This window comes from Natator depressus, chromosome 11 (assembly GCF_965152275.1).
Source record: "Natator depressus isolate rNatDep1 chromosome 11, rNatDep2.hap1, whole genome shotgun sequence".
NCBI classification, from domain to species: Eukaryota; Metazoa; Chordata; order Testudines; family Cheloniidae; genus Natator; species Natator depressus.
In genome coordinates, this window is record NC_134244.1 from 9,708,349 (window position 1) to 9,722,275 (window position 13,927).

At 47.8% G+C, this 13,927-nt stretch overlaps 1 protein-coding gene across 1 annotated transcript; it reads left to right on the forward strand.

Moving 5' to 3' along the window:
* The first annotated feature begins 86 nt into the window (after positions 1 to 86).
* LOC141995762 (uncharacterized) lies at positions 87 to 11,894 on the forward strand. Its single transcript, XM_074967146.1, has 3 exons — positions 87 to 971; positions 1,532 to 1,991; positions 11,849 to 11,894. Exons 1-3 carry the CDS (start codon positions 389 to 391, stop codon positions 11,892 to 11,894), a joined length of 1,089 nt encoding a protein of 362 aa, XP_074823247.1. The 5' UTR covers positions 87 to 388.
* The last annotated feature ends 2,033 nt before the right edge of the window (positions 11,895 to 13,927 follow it).

The following is a 13,927-nucleotide window of genomic DNA, read 5'->3' on the forward strand; positions in this document are numbered from 1 at the left end:
GGCGGGTTTTTTTCTGTACAACTATACATTAAGCCCTGGTCTACACTAGGACTTTAGGTCGAATTTAGCAGCATTAAATCGATGTAAACCTGCACCCGTCCACACGATGAAGCCCTTTATTTCGACTTAAAGGGCTCTTAAAATCGATTTCCTTACTCCACCCCTGACAAGTGGATTAGCGCTTAAATCGGCCTTGCCGGGTCGAATTTGGGGTACTGTGGACACAATTCGACGGTATTGGCCTCCGGGAGCTATCCCAGAGTGCTCCATTTTGACCGCTCTGGACAGCACTCTCAACTCAGATGCACTGGCCAGGTAGACAGGAAAAGAACCGCAAACTTTTGAATCTCATTTCCTGTTTGGCCAGCGTGGCAAGCTGCAGGTGACCATGCAGAGCTCATCAGCAGAGGTGACCATGATGGAGTCTCAGAATCGCAAAAGAGCTCCAGCATGGACCGAACGGGAGGTACGGGATCTGATCGCTGTATGGGGAGAGGAATCCGTGCTATCAGAACTACGTTCCAGTTTTCGAAATGCCAAAACATTTGTCAAAATCTCCCAGGGCATGAAGGACAGAGGCCATAACAGGGACCCGAAGCAGTGCCGCGTGAAACTGAAGGAGCTGAGGCAAGCCTACCAGAAAACCAGAGAGGCGAACGGCCGCTCCGGGTCAGAGCCCCAAACATGCCGCTTCTATGATGAGCTGCATGCCATTTTAGGGGGTTCAGCCACCACTACCCCAGCCGTGTTGTTTGACTCCTTCAATGGAGATGGAGGCAATACGGAAGCAGGTTTTGGGGACGAAGAAGATGATGATGATGACGAGGTTGTAGATAGCTCACAGCAAGCAAGCGGAGAAACCGGTTTTCCCGACAGCCAGGAACTGTTTCTCACCCTGGACCTGGAGCCAGTACCCCCTGAACCCACCCAAGGCTGCCTCCTGGACCCAGCAGGCGGAGAAGGGACCTCCGGTGAGTGTACCTTTTAAAATACTATACATGGTTTAAAAGCAAGCATGTGAAAGTATTACTTTGCCCTGGCATTCGCGGCTCTCCTGGATATACTCCCAAAGCCTTTGCAAAAGGTTTCTGGGGAGGGCAGACTTATTGCGTCCTTCATGGTAGGACACTTTACCACTCCAGGCCAGTAACACGTACTCGGGAATCATTGTACAACAAAGCATTGCAGTGTATGTTTGCTGGCGTTCAAGCAACATCCGTTCGTGTGTTATCCTCAGGAGAGTGAGATATAATCCATGGTCACCTGGTTGAAATAGGGTGCTTTTCTTCAGGGGACACTCAGAGGAGCCCATTCCTGCTGGGCTGTTTGCCTGCGGCTGAACAGAAATGTTCCCCGCTGTTAGCCACAGGGAGGGGGGAGGGTTGAGGGGAGGCAAAATGCGACCTTGTAACGAAAGCACATGTGCTATGTATGTAATGTTAACAGCAAGGTTTACCCTGAAAGAGTGTAGCCAGTGTTTTATAAAATGTGTCTTTTTAAATACCGCTGTCCCTTTTCTTTTCTCCACCAGCTGCATGTGTTTCAATGATCACAGGATCTTCTCCTTCCCAGAGGCTAGTGAAGATTAGAAAGAAAAAAAAACGCACTCGAGATGAAATGTTCTCCGAGCTCATGCTGTCCTCCCACACTGACAGAGCACAGACGAATGCGTGGAGGCAAATAATGTCAGACTGCAGGAAAGCACAAAATGACCAGGAGGAGAGGTGGCGGGCTGAAGAGAGTAAGTGGCGGGCTGAAGAGAGTAAGTGGCGGGCTGAAGAGAGGGCTGAAGCTCGAATGTGGCGGCAGCGTGATGAGAGGAGGCAGGATTCAATGCTGAGGCTGCTGGAGGACCAAACCAGTATGCTCCAGTGTATGGTTGAGCTGCAGCAAAGGCAGCTGGACCACAGACTGCCACTACAGCCCCTGTGTAACCAACCGCCCTCCTCCCCAAGTTCCATAGCCTCCACACCCAGACGCCCAAGAACGCGGTGGGGTGGCCACCGGCCAACCAGCCACTCCACCACAGAGGATTGCCCAAAAAAAAGAAGGCTGTCATTCAATAAATTTTAAAGTTGTAAACTTTTAAAGTGCTGTGTGGCATTTTCCTTCCCTCCTCCACCACCCCTCCTGGGCTACCTTGGTAGTCATCCCCCTATTTGTGTGATGAATGAATAAAGAATGCATGAATGTGAAGCAACAATGACTTTATTGCCTCTGCAAGAGGTGATCAAAGGGAGGAGGGGAGGGTGGTTAGCTTACAAGGAAGTAGAGTGAACCAAGGGGCGGGGGGTTTCATCAAGGAGAAACAAACAGAACTTTCACACCGTAGCCTGGCCAGTCATGAAACTGGTTTTCAAAGCCTCTCTGATGCGTACCGCACCCTCCTGTGCTCTTCTAACCGCCCTGGTGTCTGGCTGCGCGTAACCAGCAGCCAGGCGATTTGCCTCAACCTCCCACCCCGCCATAAACATCTCCCCCTTACTCTCACAGATATTGTGGAGCACACAGCAAGCAGTAATAACAGTGGGAATATTGGTTTCGCTGAGGTCTAAGCGAGTCAGTAAACTGCGCCAGCGCGCCTTTAAACGTCCAAATGCACATTCTACCACCATTCTGCACTTGCTCAGCCTGTAGTTGAACAGCTCCTGACTGCTGTCCAGGCTGCCTGTGTACGGCTTCATGAGCCATGGCATTAAGGGGTAGGCTGGGTCCCCAAGGATACATATAGGCATTTCAACATCACCAACAGTTATTTTCTGGTCTGGGAATAAAGTCCCTTCTTGAAGCTTTTGAAACAGACCAGAGTTCCTGAAGATGCGAGCGTCATGTACCTTTCCCGGCCATCCCACGTTGATGTTGGTGAAACGTCCCTTGTGATCCACCAGAGCTTGCAGCACTATTGAAAAGTACCCCTTGCGGTTTATGTACTCGCCGGCTTGGTGCTCCGGTGCCAAGATAGGGATATGGGTTCCGTCTATGGCCCCACCACAGTTAGGGAATCCCATTGCAGCAAAGCCATCCACTATGACCTGCACATTTCCCAAGGTCACTACCCTTGATATCAGCAGATCTTTGATTGCATGGGCTACTTGCATCACAGCAGCCCCCACAGTAGATTTGCCCACTCCAAATTGATTCCCAACTGACCGGTAGCTGTCTGGCGTTGCAAGCTTCCACAGGGCTATCGCCACTCGCTTCTCAACTGTGAGGGCTGCTCTCATCTTGGTATTCATGCACTTCAGGGCAGGGGAAAGCAAGTCACAAAGTTCCATGAAAGTGCCCTTACGCATGCGAAAGTTTCGCAGCCACTGGGAATCGTCCCAGACCTGCAACACTATGCGGTCCCACCAGTCTGTACTTGTTTCCCGAGCCCAGAATCGGCGTTCCACAGCATGAACCTGCCCCATTAGCACCATTATGCATGCATTGGCAGGGCCCATGCTTTCAGAGAAATCTGTGTCCATGTCCTGATCACTCACGTGACCGCGCTGACGTCGCCTCCTCGCCCGGTAGCGCTTTGCCAGGTTCTGGTGCTGCATATACTGCTGGATAATGCGTGTGGTGTTTAATGTGCTCCTAATTGCCAAAGTGAGCTGAGCGGACTCCATGCTTGCCTTGGTATGGCGTCCGCACAGAAAAAAGGCGCGGAATGATTGTCTGCCGTTGCTCTGACGGAGGGAGGGGCAACTGACGACACGGCTTACAGGGTTGGCTTCAGGAGGCTAAAATCCACAAAGGGGGTGGCTTTACATCAAGGAGTAGTTCAGGCAGGACTTCACGGAGGGTTCCAATAAGAAATGGTGCACCTAAGTTATTGTTCTTATTGGAACAAGGAGGTTAGCCTGGCCTCTGATTGATACATGGCTAGATCTACCTCGCTGCACCTTCTCTGTGAGTGACTGCAGTGTGACCTAGAGGAATGAGTCCCCTAGACAGGGGAGGAGGCAAATGAGTACAAAACAAATCTGGTCTATTTCTTGTTTTGATCCACTCCATCTATCTTTTACATCTTTGGCTGGCAGCAGACGGTGCAGAAGGACTGCAAGCCATCCACATCTCATGGCTGCTCGGCAGAAGATGGTACAGTACGACTGCTAGCCATCCTCATCTCTTGCCTGCCTGGCAGAAGATGGCACAGTACGATTGCTAGCCATCATCATCTCTTGCCTGCCCGGCAGAAGATGGTACAATACGATTGCTAGCCATCGTCATCTCTTGCCTGCCCGGCAGAAGATGGTACAATACGATTGCTAGCCATCGTCATCTCTTGCCTGCCCGGCAGAAGATGGTACAATACGACTGCTAGCAATCCGTATTGCCTGCCTGCTCACCATTAGACAGTTCAATACGACTGACTGCAGGACTAAAGAGAATGACCTGGTCAAGTCACCAAAAATTTAGTCCCTGCACCCATGTCTGCCCAGGCGCTCCCAGCCGACGTGGCCAGGAGCACCTCGGACATGACGAGGACGGCTATCAGTCATACTGCACCGTCTGCTGCCAGAAGGCAATGGGTTGCTGCTACTGTGTAGCAATGCCGTGCCGCGTCTGCCAGCACCCAGGAGATATACGGTGACGGTTACCTGAGCGGGCTCCATGCTTGCGGTGGTATGGCGTCCGCACAGGTAACTCAGGAAAAAAGGCGTGAAACAATTGTCTGCCCTTGCTTTCACGGAGGGAGGGAGGGAAGGGGGGGACTGACGATATGTACCCAGAACCACCCGCGACAATGTTTCAGCCCCATCAGGCATTGGGATCTCAACCCAGAATTCCAATGGGCAGCGGAGACTGCGGGAACTGTGGGATAGCTACCCACAGTGCAACGCTCTGGAAGTCGACTCTAGCCTCGGTACTGTGGAAGCACTCCGCCGAGTTAATGCACTTAATGCACTTCTGTGGGGACACACACACTCGAATATATAAAACCGATTTCTAAAAAACCGACTTCTATAAATTCGACCTTATTCCGTAGTGTAGACATACCCTAATTTTATTAAAATTAACTGCTCTTCCTGCTTCCTCTGGGCCCTGGATTGTTGTACAGGAGATGGGAGAGTCCCTTCTTTTGCTCAGAATCTGCCCCATGGTTTGTCTGATCTAATCTGAAATCTATTCATCACTACTCCAAAATTGGCATACAACTTTATTTCACCTCAGAGCTGGCTGCATTGCAAAGGCCGGTGAAGTGATCCCCATAACATATAAGGCCAAAATGTGTTTTCTTTATATGAGTAGTCCAACAGGAATACTTGACTGGGTAAAGTTAACAAGATTTAACTCATAGTTTGTAATGTTGGCCATTACCCTCTGCCATCTCGTCATGAAGGGCATTGCAGAAATCTCCAGCAGACAATGCACCTCATATGGTGAAATGGAAACCATTTAACTTGCATCGACCCAGAGGGAAGACAAGAGACAGGACTCTTGCATACTAGTCCCAACTTTGCCACAGATCCCCTTTGTGACCATGGGAGAGTCACTTTGTTTTTCTGTGCCTCGGTTTCCTCACCTAAAAAATAGAGAATACTCTTTTCCTGCCTCCTAGAAGGGTTGTGTGAGGATTCATGTTTAAAACACAAACAGCATTATCTGTTTGGAATGATGTTAAGTTTAATAATTCACCATTGTGCCCTTTCCGCATGAAAACTGTCACTGACCTAGATATTAGGCTCTTTCTGCTCAGACAATTTATGCCTGCACTTTTACGCCTTAATTGGAGTTTTCCTGCCAAGCTTCAGAATTCTACATTGAGCTGTTTCCATGTGACAGCTGCCACAAACACAACAGACAGCTGACCCACTTAACTCCCACGTGAAGGCTGAGGGAGTCGCTTCACTCACCAAACAAAAAGGAAAATCCAATCAGTGGAAGGGTTGTGATTAAGGGAAACTAGCAATTGGCTTCATAGCAGAGACCGTAGATGTGCGTGTGCTTCGGTTCAGAGGGGCGGCAAGTTCTGCCACCTAGGAAGAAACAGTGGGCATAAGGCAGATACCCAGGCTGTGTGACTGAATTTAGTTCTGGTGAAAGGTGCAAGATCAATAGCGCTAACAGTGAAGTCCTCTGGAAGTTGCCCATTAGTACTAATTGTGGGGGGTGTTTGCTTTATGATGTGGATCCAGGCTGAGACCCACCAAACTCATTTCACACAGGCCATCGAACAAGCATCTGTTAGTAACAAATTTCAACACAGACTTGGGCTGGATTTGATCCAACGATCTAGAAGTGAAGGGCTTTGTCGCCTATTAACTAGGGATATGTATGAGTTCTAGTATTTATATTTCAGCTATAAATGCTTATGTTTTCCCAGGCTGTCATACTGCCTCTGGGAGGGGTGATTTATGGATCAAAATAATGGGAGATCTACTTCATATTATTTTTAATTCACACTTAATCAGTCTTTAACCCCCATTTCCTCTTTTCTAGTAACTTTCCATTTACCTTCCCTCAGTTCATAGAATCATAGAATATCAGGGTTGGAAGGGACCTCAGGAGGTCCTCTAGTCCAACCCCCTGCTCAAAGCAGGACCAATCCCCAATCAAATCATCCCAGCCAGGGCTTTGTCAAGCCTGACCTTAAAAACTTCCAAGGAAGGAGATTCTACTACCTCCCTAGGTAACGCATTCCAGTGTTTCACCACCCTCCTAGTGAAAAAGTTTTTCCTAATATCCAACCTAAACCTCCCCCACTGCAACTTGAGACCATTACTCCTCGTTCTGTCCTCTTCTACCACTGAGAATAGTCTAGAACCATCCTCTCTGGAACCACCTCTCAGGTAGTTGAAAGCAGCTATCAAATCCCCCCTCATTCTTCTCTTCCGTAGACTAAACAATCCCAGTTCCCTCAGCCTCTCCACATAAGTCATGTGTTCCAGACCCCTAATCATTTTTGTTGCCCTTCGCTGGACTCTCTCCAATTTATCCACATCCTTCTTGTAGTGTGGGGCCCAAAACTGGACACAGTACTCCAGATGAGGCCTCACCAATGTCGAATAGAGGGGAACGATCACGTCCCTCGATCTGCTCACTATGCCCCTACTTATACATCCCAAAATGCCATTGGCCTTCTTGGCAACAAGGGCACACTGCTGACTCATATCCAGCTTCTCGTCCACTGTAACCCCTAGGTCCTTTTCCGCAGAACTGCTGCCTAGCCATTCGGTCCCTAGTCTGTAGCTGTGCATTGGGTTCTTCCGTCCTAAATGCAGGACCCTGCACTTATCCTTATTGAACCTCATCAGGTTTCTTTTGGCCCAATCCTCCAATTTGTCTAGGTCCCTCTGTATCCTATCCCTGCCCTCCAGCGTATCTACCACTCCTCCCAGTTTAGTATCATCCGCAAATTTGCTGAGAGTGCAATCCACACCATCCTCCAGATCATTTATGAAGATATTGAACAAAACCGGCCCCAGGACCGACCCCTGGGGCACTCCATTTGACACCGGCTGCCAACTAGACATGGAGCCATTGATCACTACCCGTTGAGCCCGACAATCTAGCCAACTTTCTACCCACCTTATAGTGCATTCATCGAGCCCATACTTCTTTAACTTGCTGACAAGAATACTGTGGGAGACCGTGTCAAAAGCTTTGCTAAAGTCAAGAAACAATACATCCACTGCTTTCCCATCATCCACAGAATCAGTAATCTCATCACAGAAGGTGATTAGATTAGTCAGGCATGACCTACCCTTGGTGAATCCATGCTGACTGTTCCTGATCACTTTCCGCTCGTGTAAGTGCTTCAGGATTGATTCCTTGAGGACCTGCTCCATGATTTTTCCGGGGACTGAGGTGAGGCTGACTGGCCTGTAGTTCCCAGGATCCTCCTCCTTCCCTTTTTTAAAGATTGGCACTACATTAGCCTTTTTCCAGTCATCTGGGACTTCCCCCATTCGCCACGAGTTTTCAAAGATAATGGCCAATGGCTCTGCAATCACATCCGCCAATTCCTTTAGCACTCTCGGATGCAACTCGTCTGGCCCCATGGACTTGTGCACGTCCAGCTTTTCTAAATAGTCCCTAACCACCTCTTTCTCCACTGAGGGCTGGCCATCTACTCCCCATGCTGTGACGCCCAGCGCAGCAGTCTGGGAGCTGACCTTGTTCGTGAAGACAGAGGCAAAAAAAGCATTGAGTACATTAACTTTTTCCACATCCTCTGTCACTAGGTTGCCTCCCTCATTCAGTAAGGGGCCCACACTTTCCTTGGCTTTCTTCTTGTTGCCAACATACCTGAAGAAACCCTTCTTGTTACTCTTGACATCTCTTGCTAGCTGCAGCTCCAGGTGCAATTTGGCCCTCCTGATTTCATTCCTACATGCCCGAGCAATATTTTTATACTCATCCCTGGTCATATGTCCAACCTTCCACTTCTTGTAAGCTTCTTTTTTATGTTTAAGATCCGCTAGGATTTCATCGTTAAGCCAAGCTGGTCGCCTGCCATATTTACTATTCTTTCAACTCATCGGGATGGTTTGTCCCTGTAACCTCAACAGGGATTCCTTGAAATACAGCCAGCTCTCCTGGACTCCTTTCCCCTTCATGTTAGTCCCCCAGGGGATCCTACCCATCCGTTCCCTGAGGGAGTCGAAGTCTGCTTTCCTGAAGTCCAGGGTCCGTATCCTGCTGCTTACCTTTCTTCCCTGCATCAGAATCCTGAACTCGACCAACTCATGGTCACTGCCCCCCAGATTCCCATCCACTTTTGCTTCCCCCACTAATTCTTCCCAGCTTGTGAGCAGCAGGTCAAGAAAAGCTCCCCCCCTAGTTGGCTCCTCTAGCACTTGCACCAGGAAATTGTCCCCTACGCTTTCCAAAAACTTCCTGGATTGTCTATGCACCGCTGTATTGCTCTCCCAGCACATATCAGGAAAATTAAAGTCACCCATGAGAACCAGGGCGTGCGATCTAGTAGCTTCTGCGAGTTGCTGGAAGAAAGCCTCATCCACCTCGTCCCCCTGGTCCGGTAGTCTATAGCAGACTCCCACCACTACATCACTCTTGTTGCTCACACTTCTAAACCTAATCCATAGACACTCAGGTTTTTCTGCAGTTTCGTACCAGAGCTCTGAGCATTCATACTGCTCCCTTACATACAGTGCTACTCCCCCACCTCCAGTTGGATTTCTTTCTTTCTGTTCTTGCACTTTTTAGTTGTACCTATTTTTATTTCTCTCTCTTTTTCCACCCTTCAAATCCTCATCAGTTCTGTCTCTCACTGACACAAATCACAGTCACACACACACATACATACATTATGGACTCCTTTGTGTTTTCATCTTTGAAGAACATTTCTATTTTTTGAGCCCCCCTCCCCCACCCAAATATTAAAGAGGCTGAAAAGTGACATATCAAGGTTATAAATGCAGCATGCTCCTGACAAGGAAAAAATGCTTAACACTGCAAGAGAGGCTGTGTAAATGGATTAAGACTCTTTTTAAAGATTAGACCACCCTCCACCTCAAATTCAGATTTCCACTGAAATTAATGGAAGCATTAAATGAATCCAATGAGAGGTTTGTCATCAGAAAACAATATGACAAATATATACAGTCAGTCCACTCAGAAGCTAATTCTCAAAAACACCAGTTTCAAGTCATCCTAAATACCAAAGGATTAGCTCTATTTTATGCATTAACTCTGCAAAAATTTATCTTGTACAGTTATGACTCGGGGGAGAGGAGGGAGTTAAGCCAGAAGCCTTCAGGATAAAAATTAAGGCCCAGACTCATTCCTGATGTAATTTCATTGATGTTACACCATGGTCAGATTTGGCACAGTGAGAAATGCACCCACAACATTAATAATAATAATAAATATTTTTCACTTACATATCACCTTCCATCTCAGAATCTCAAAGCTCCTTATAAACCCTAACAAATCCCCCTGTCATCTTTTGCTTCTCCTGGATTGTTTGGTCTTTGGGGCAGGGACTGAGGCAGTATATACACCACAGACTCTACAACAGCACAGCTGCAGCACTGCAACTGTGCCACTGTAGTGCCATAGTGTGGACACTTTTCAGAGTAACAGCCGTGTTAGTCTGTATTCGCAAAAAGAAAAGGAGTACTTGTGGCACCTTAGAGACTAACCAATTTATTTGAGCATGAGCTTTCGTGAGCTACAGCTCACTTCATCAGTGTGGACACTGGCTTCAGTGATGGAAGGGGTTTTTCCATTGCTGTAGTTAATCCACCGCTCCGGGAGGTGGTAACTAAATCAATGAAAGAATTCTTCCACCGACCTGGCAGTGTCTACACTAGGGCTTAGGTTGGCTTAACTATGTCTCTCAGGGTGTGAATATTTCACACCCCTGAGTGACATAACTAGGTCGGCCTACATTTTAGATGTAGACCAGGCCTGAGTCTTCCTGAGTTTGCAGATAGTACCTAGTGCATTGTGGGCACTGCCATAGTACCTAGTGCATTGTGGGCACTGCCATAGTACCTAGTGCATTGTGGGCACTGCCACACATAAGAAGTGTGACTGCTCTGGATGATGCCTTTATAAAACTGGCCTCACGTAATACATCAGATCTGATCTGCTCCTTTTAACACAAATTGATGGCTTTTCTAGCTGCCAGCCTGACCCTTGCAAACCCAGTCTGGTATCTGAAAGTTAAACCAAGTCCCTTCCATGTCCTTAGTTATCAACAATTGTGTTGACGATGCAGGAGCCAGAATAGAATGCCACTCACTTTCTCATAGCTGTAATGGTTCTGCGAGGCTAAGAAGTAAAGAGGAGCAAACTAATTTTAGTCACTCAGTGATTCTGAGTACATACAGGGAGAAGGTCTGAGTAAGAAGGTGCCATTTTGGACAGTCACTCTTAGGGCAGAATCACAAACCCCCTGAAGTAAAATCTCCCTTCCACGCTCCAATTGTACAGATAGGGAAACTCAGCCACAGAAAAGCTGCTTGGCTTGTCCAAGGACACACAAGGAGTCTTTGGCATGGCTGAGACTAGAAGCCAGCTGTCTTGATTTCCAGCCCTGTGCGTCAATCACCACATCATTCTCTCAGTTGTAATTAGTGCTGGTTGTTTTTGCAATGGACATTTGGGACTTTTATAGAAAAACAGCAAATTTCCAGGATCATCTTATCTTAAAGCCTCCTTTATTGTACAATAACTAATTTTTTTTAAATGTAAATAATTAGCCAATAGTTTTAAACCCACTCTCCCATACTTCACTACAGATAGAGCAAAATAGAGCATATGTGCAAAAATGGAATGGAGGCTTGTTTGGTCAGTTACAAAGACCCTGTCTTCCTATGAAAACCTTCCTGTTTATCCCAAAGTCATGCAAACATGCAGCCTTCATTATCATAATGGTTGTTTTAGAAGGCCTGCAGACATGTGGGCCCCCATTAATGAAGCCTTGCTTAAGTCCCATTGACTCACATGAGGCTTAGAGTTAAGCATTATTCTTAAGTGCTTTGTTGAATGAGAGACACCCAGACCATAACACTGTGGCCTACATTGGCAGCTAATCATGAGTCTATGGGGCATGCTTTGCATGTAAATATATCTAAGCAAAATAAATGTATTTTCCTGAGCAAATCATACATTATCAAAACTAAAAGCATCAAAACTAAAAGCCAGAACACTGTACTTGCACTCTATTGTCTAGAATAGGGGAGCAGAAATGGCTTGTCGAATGAGTTCCCCAGCATTGAACTTCGCAGGTTTCTCCTCACCTTGCAGTCACAGGGAGAAGGCAGCCACTGGCCATGGTTTGTGGCTCTCTGGGCTATATTTGGGAGGTTGCAAGAGACTGCTACAGGCTACAACTCCTCCAGTGTGCTGATGACATGACTGAAGTCTACACCCTGTTCTCATACAGGGCTGGTGCCATTAACTGCACCTGGGTGAGAGAGTCCAAGAACTGAGGCATTCCCTTTCCCCTCTCTGCTATTGGACACTATGGGGCCGTGCCCGAACATAACTGTACTGACAACACAGATGATGTATGCAAGAGCCAGCATGCACACTGTTGCCTTTGGCTGCTAAAGAAAGCAGAAGTGTGAATACAACATGCTATATACCCTTGATGTTCTCTGCTACCCTAATGTCAATGGAATTCTCACAGCCCATTGATCGACTAAGGGATTCTGTCCCTGGAAATCCCCCATGCAAAAACTTGACGGTGAGGGGACAAAGAAGATCTACGCTGTACAGAATAAATTATGAGACAAAGCTACTCCTTCCCCCTCCCCCAGCAAGACAATGCTGCCCAGCCTGCCACCCCAGGGGATGCCTGGGTTACAGGGCACCCCACCAGTGCTGGGGTGATGGTCATGCTCCAGGGATGCCTGAGCTGCTTCTTACTGCCTGAGAATCCTGTGGGGATGATTTGAACCCCCTATGGAATCAGGATGGCCCCCCTTTATTGCTGCCCAATCTGGAGTTTACCATGGCTTCTCCCTGTCACAGGGCAGCTTGGTCACTACCCAGTGTACCATACTGCCTGGCCAGTTCAGGTGATCCCACAGTCACAAGTACACACCAGGCTGGTACCCTTTCACCACATGGTTCCTTACAAAGTACAACAGTGTGCTGCAGACTTACAGCCCTCACTCCTCAGCTCAGGCTCCCCCCATTACCTGTTCCTCCCAATTATACCCCTCCAGTTACTGAGCCAATTGCCTCATGAGCCCAGCAATCATCACCGAACTCTCATAATCCCCAACCAAAATGGATTAATTGGCTTCAGTTAGGCCTGTGCTCTTCCCAGTGCTCAGCAGCCTGAGTGACCAGGGGGCTACTAATAATGCCTTGGCACATCTCCCTGTTTAGGAAGAAACCTCCGTCCACCATTCCCCTAACTCTCCCCACGATCCCCTCTCCCCCAAATTCAGACCACGTCATTAGCTCCCCTCTTCAGCCTTCCAGGGACTCACCCCCTGCGCTCTGGATGGCATACGAGTTTGGGGCAGGTGGAAGGAGAAAGTTACACACTAAATCTTGGGCTGCGCAGATGATAAGACCATTTGTTTGAACCAGTCCTTCTAGGATAAGAAGAAAATCTTCTGTCCTTTTCCCTAAGAGTTTACAAGAGCATCCATCATCCAACCCTGGGGCTATTTAATGATTTGGCCAGTCTGTCCAGTGATTTCGGACATCGCTTGCTTTGTGGGTAAGCTGCCCAAGTCTGCTGGGTCAGGTAGAGTCTCGCCAATGCCAAGCTGTTTTAGGAAGAGCTGCTTAAAGGGCAAGATGGAGCCCAGGGCTTCCCAGAGCAACAGAAGGAACCTGAAGAAAAAGCACAGACTTCTGCCAATTGGTTTTTGAGGCTGGGGAAAGGAGCAAAGATATTAATAACAGCACAGCCTTCTGGGAAATGATCTCACTGAGCTGGACAAATATATTAAAATGTCACTGTATTTGGACATAATGGGCTTAGCAACAGTCACCTTGATAGAGGGGTCACTGCTGGTTAATGGAATTCCCCAGTAGCTAACGCAAACCTTGCTGATAAGAGATGCTCTGCTTGGTACCACAGGAGCACTGGTAAGAGAGACCGAGCTTTCCTTTCTACCCCCAGCCACCTGACCTGAGTAGGGTTACCAAGAGTATTGCCATTATCACATGAAAGGGGCTGGTACCCCTCACACCACTGGTTGCTGTTATGGTAGGATACATTGTTTGTACAGTGTGAATGATTGTAATTTGGCCCTTTGGATGGACTGGAACCTCTAGACCTCTCAGCTTTTCCCATCAAAAGAAGGGTGCTGGTGGGGGTTTGGACTAGCATCTTCAAGCAGTTCCAATAGCAACAATTTGTTCCTTTCATTGTCTTTGCCAGCGGGATTGTGTGTTGCACCTTAATTAGTGCGTGTATTTTTAGCAAGTTCCAGATTTCTCTCACTCAAGAGTTTTAGCACACTCACTCCTGTTATGTTCAAGGCATACAAATAGAGAA

Excerpts from the sequence above, each read along its gene's own strand:
- LOC141995762 (XM_074967146.1), top strand. The coding sequence starts at position 389 with ATGCAGAGCTCATCAGCAGAGGTGACCATGATGGAGTCTCAGAATCGC. Across the intron at positions 972-1,531 it reads AGGCGGAGAAGGGACCTCCG|CTGCATGTGTTTCAATGATC; the intron begins GTGAGTGTACCT and ends TTTCTCCACCAG. Across the intron at positions 1,992-11,848 it reads CCCAGACGCCCAAGAACGCG|GGCTGGTGCCATTAACTGCA; the intron begins GTGGGGTGGCCA and ends GTTCTCATACAG.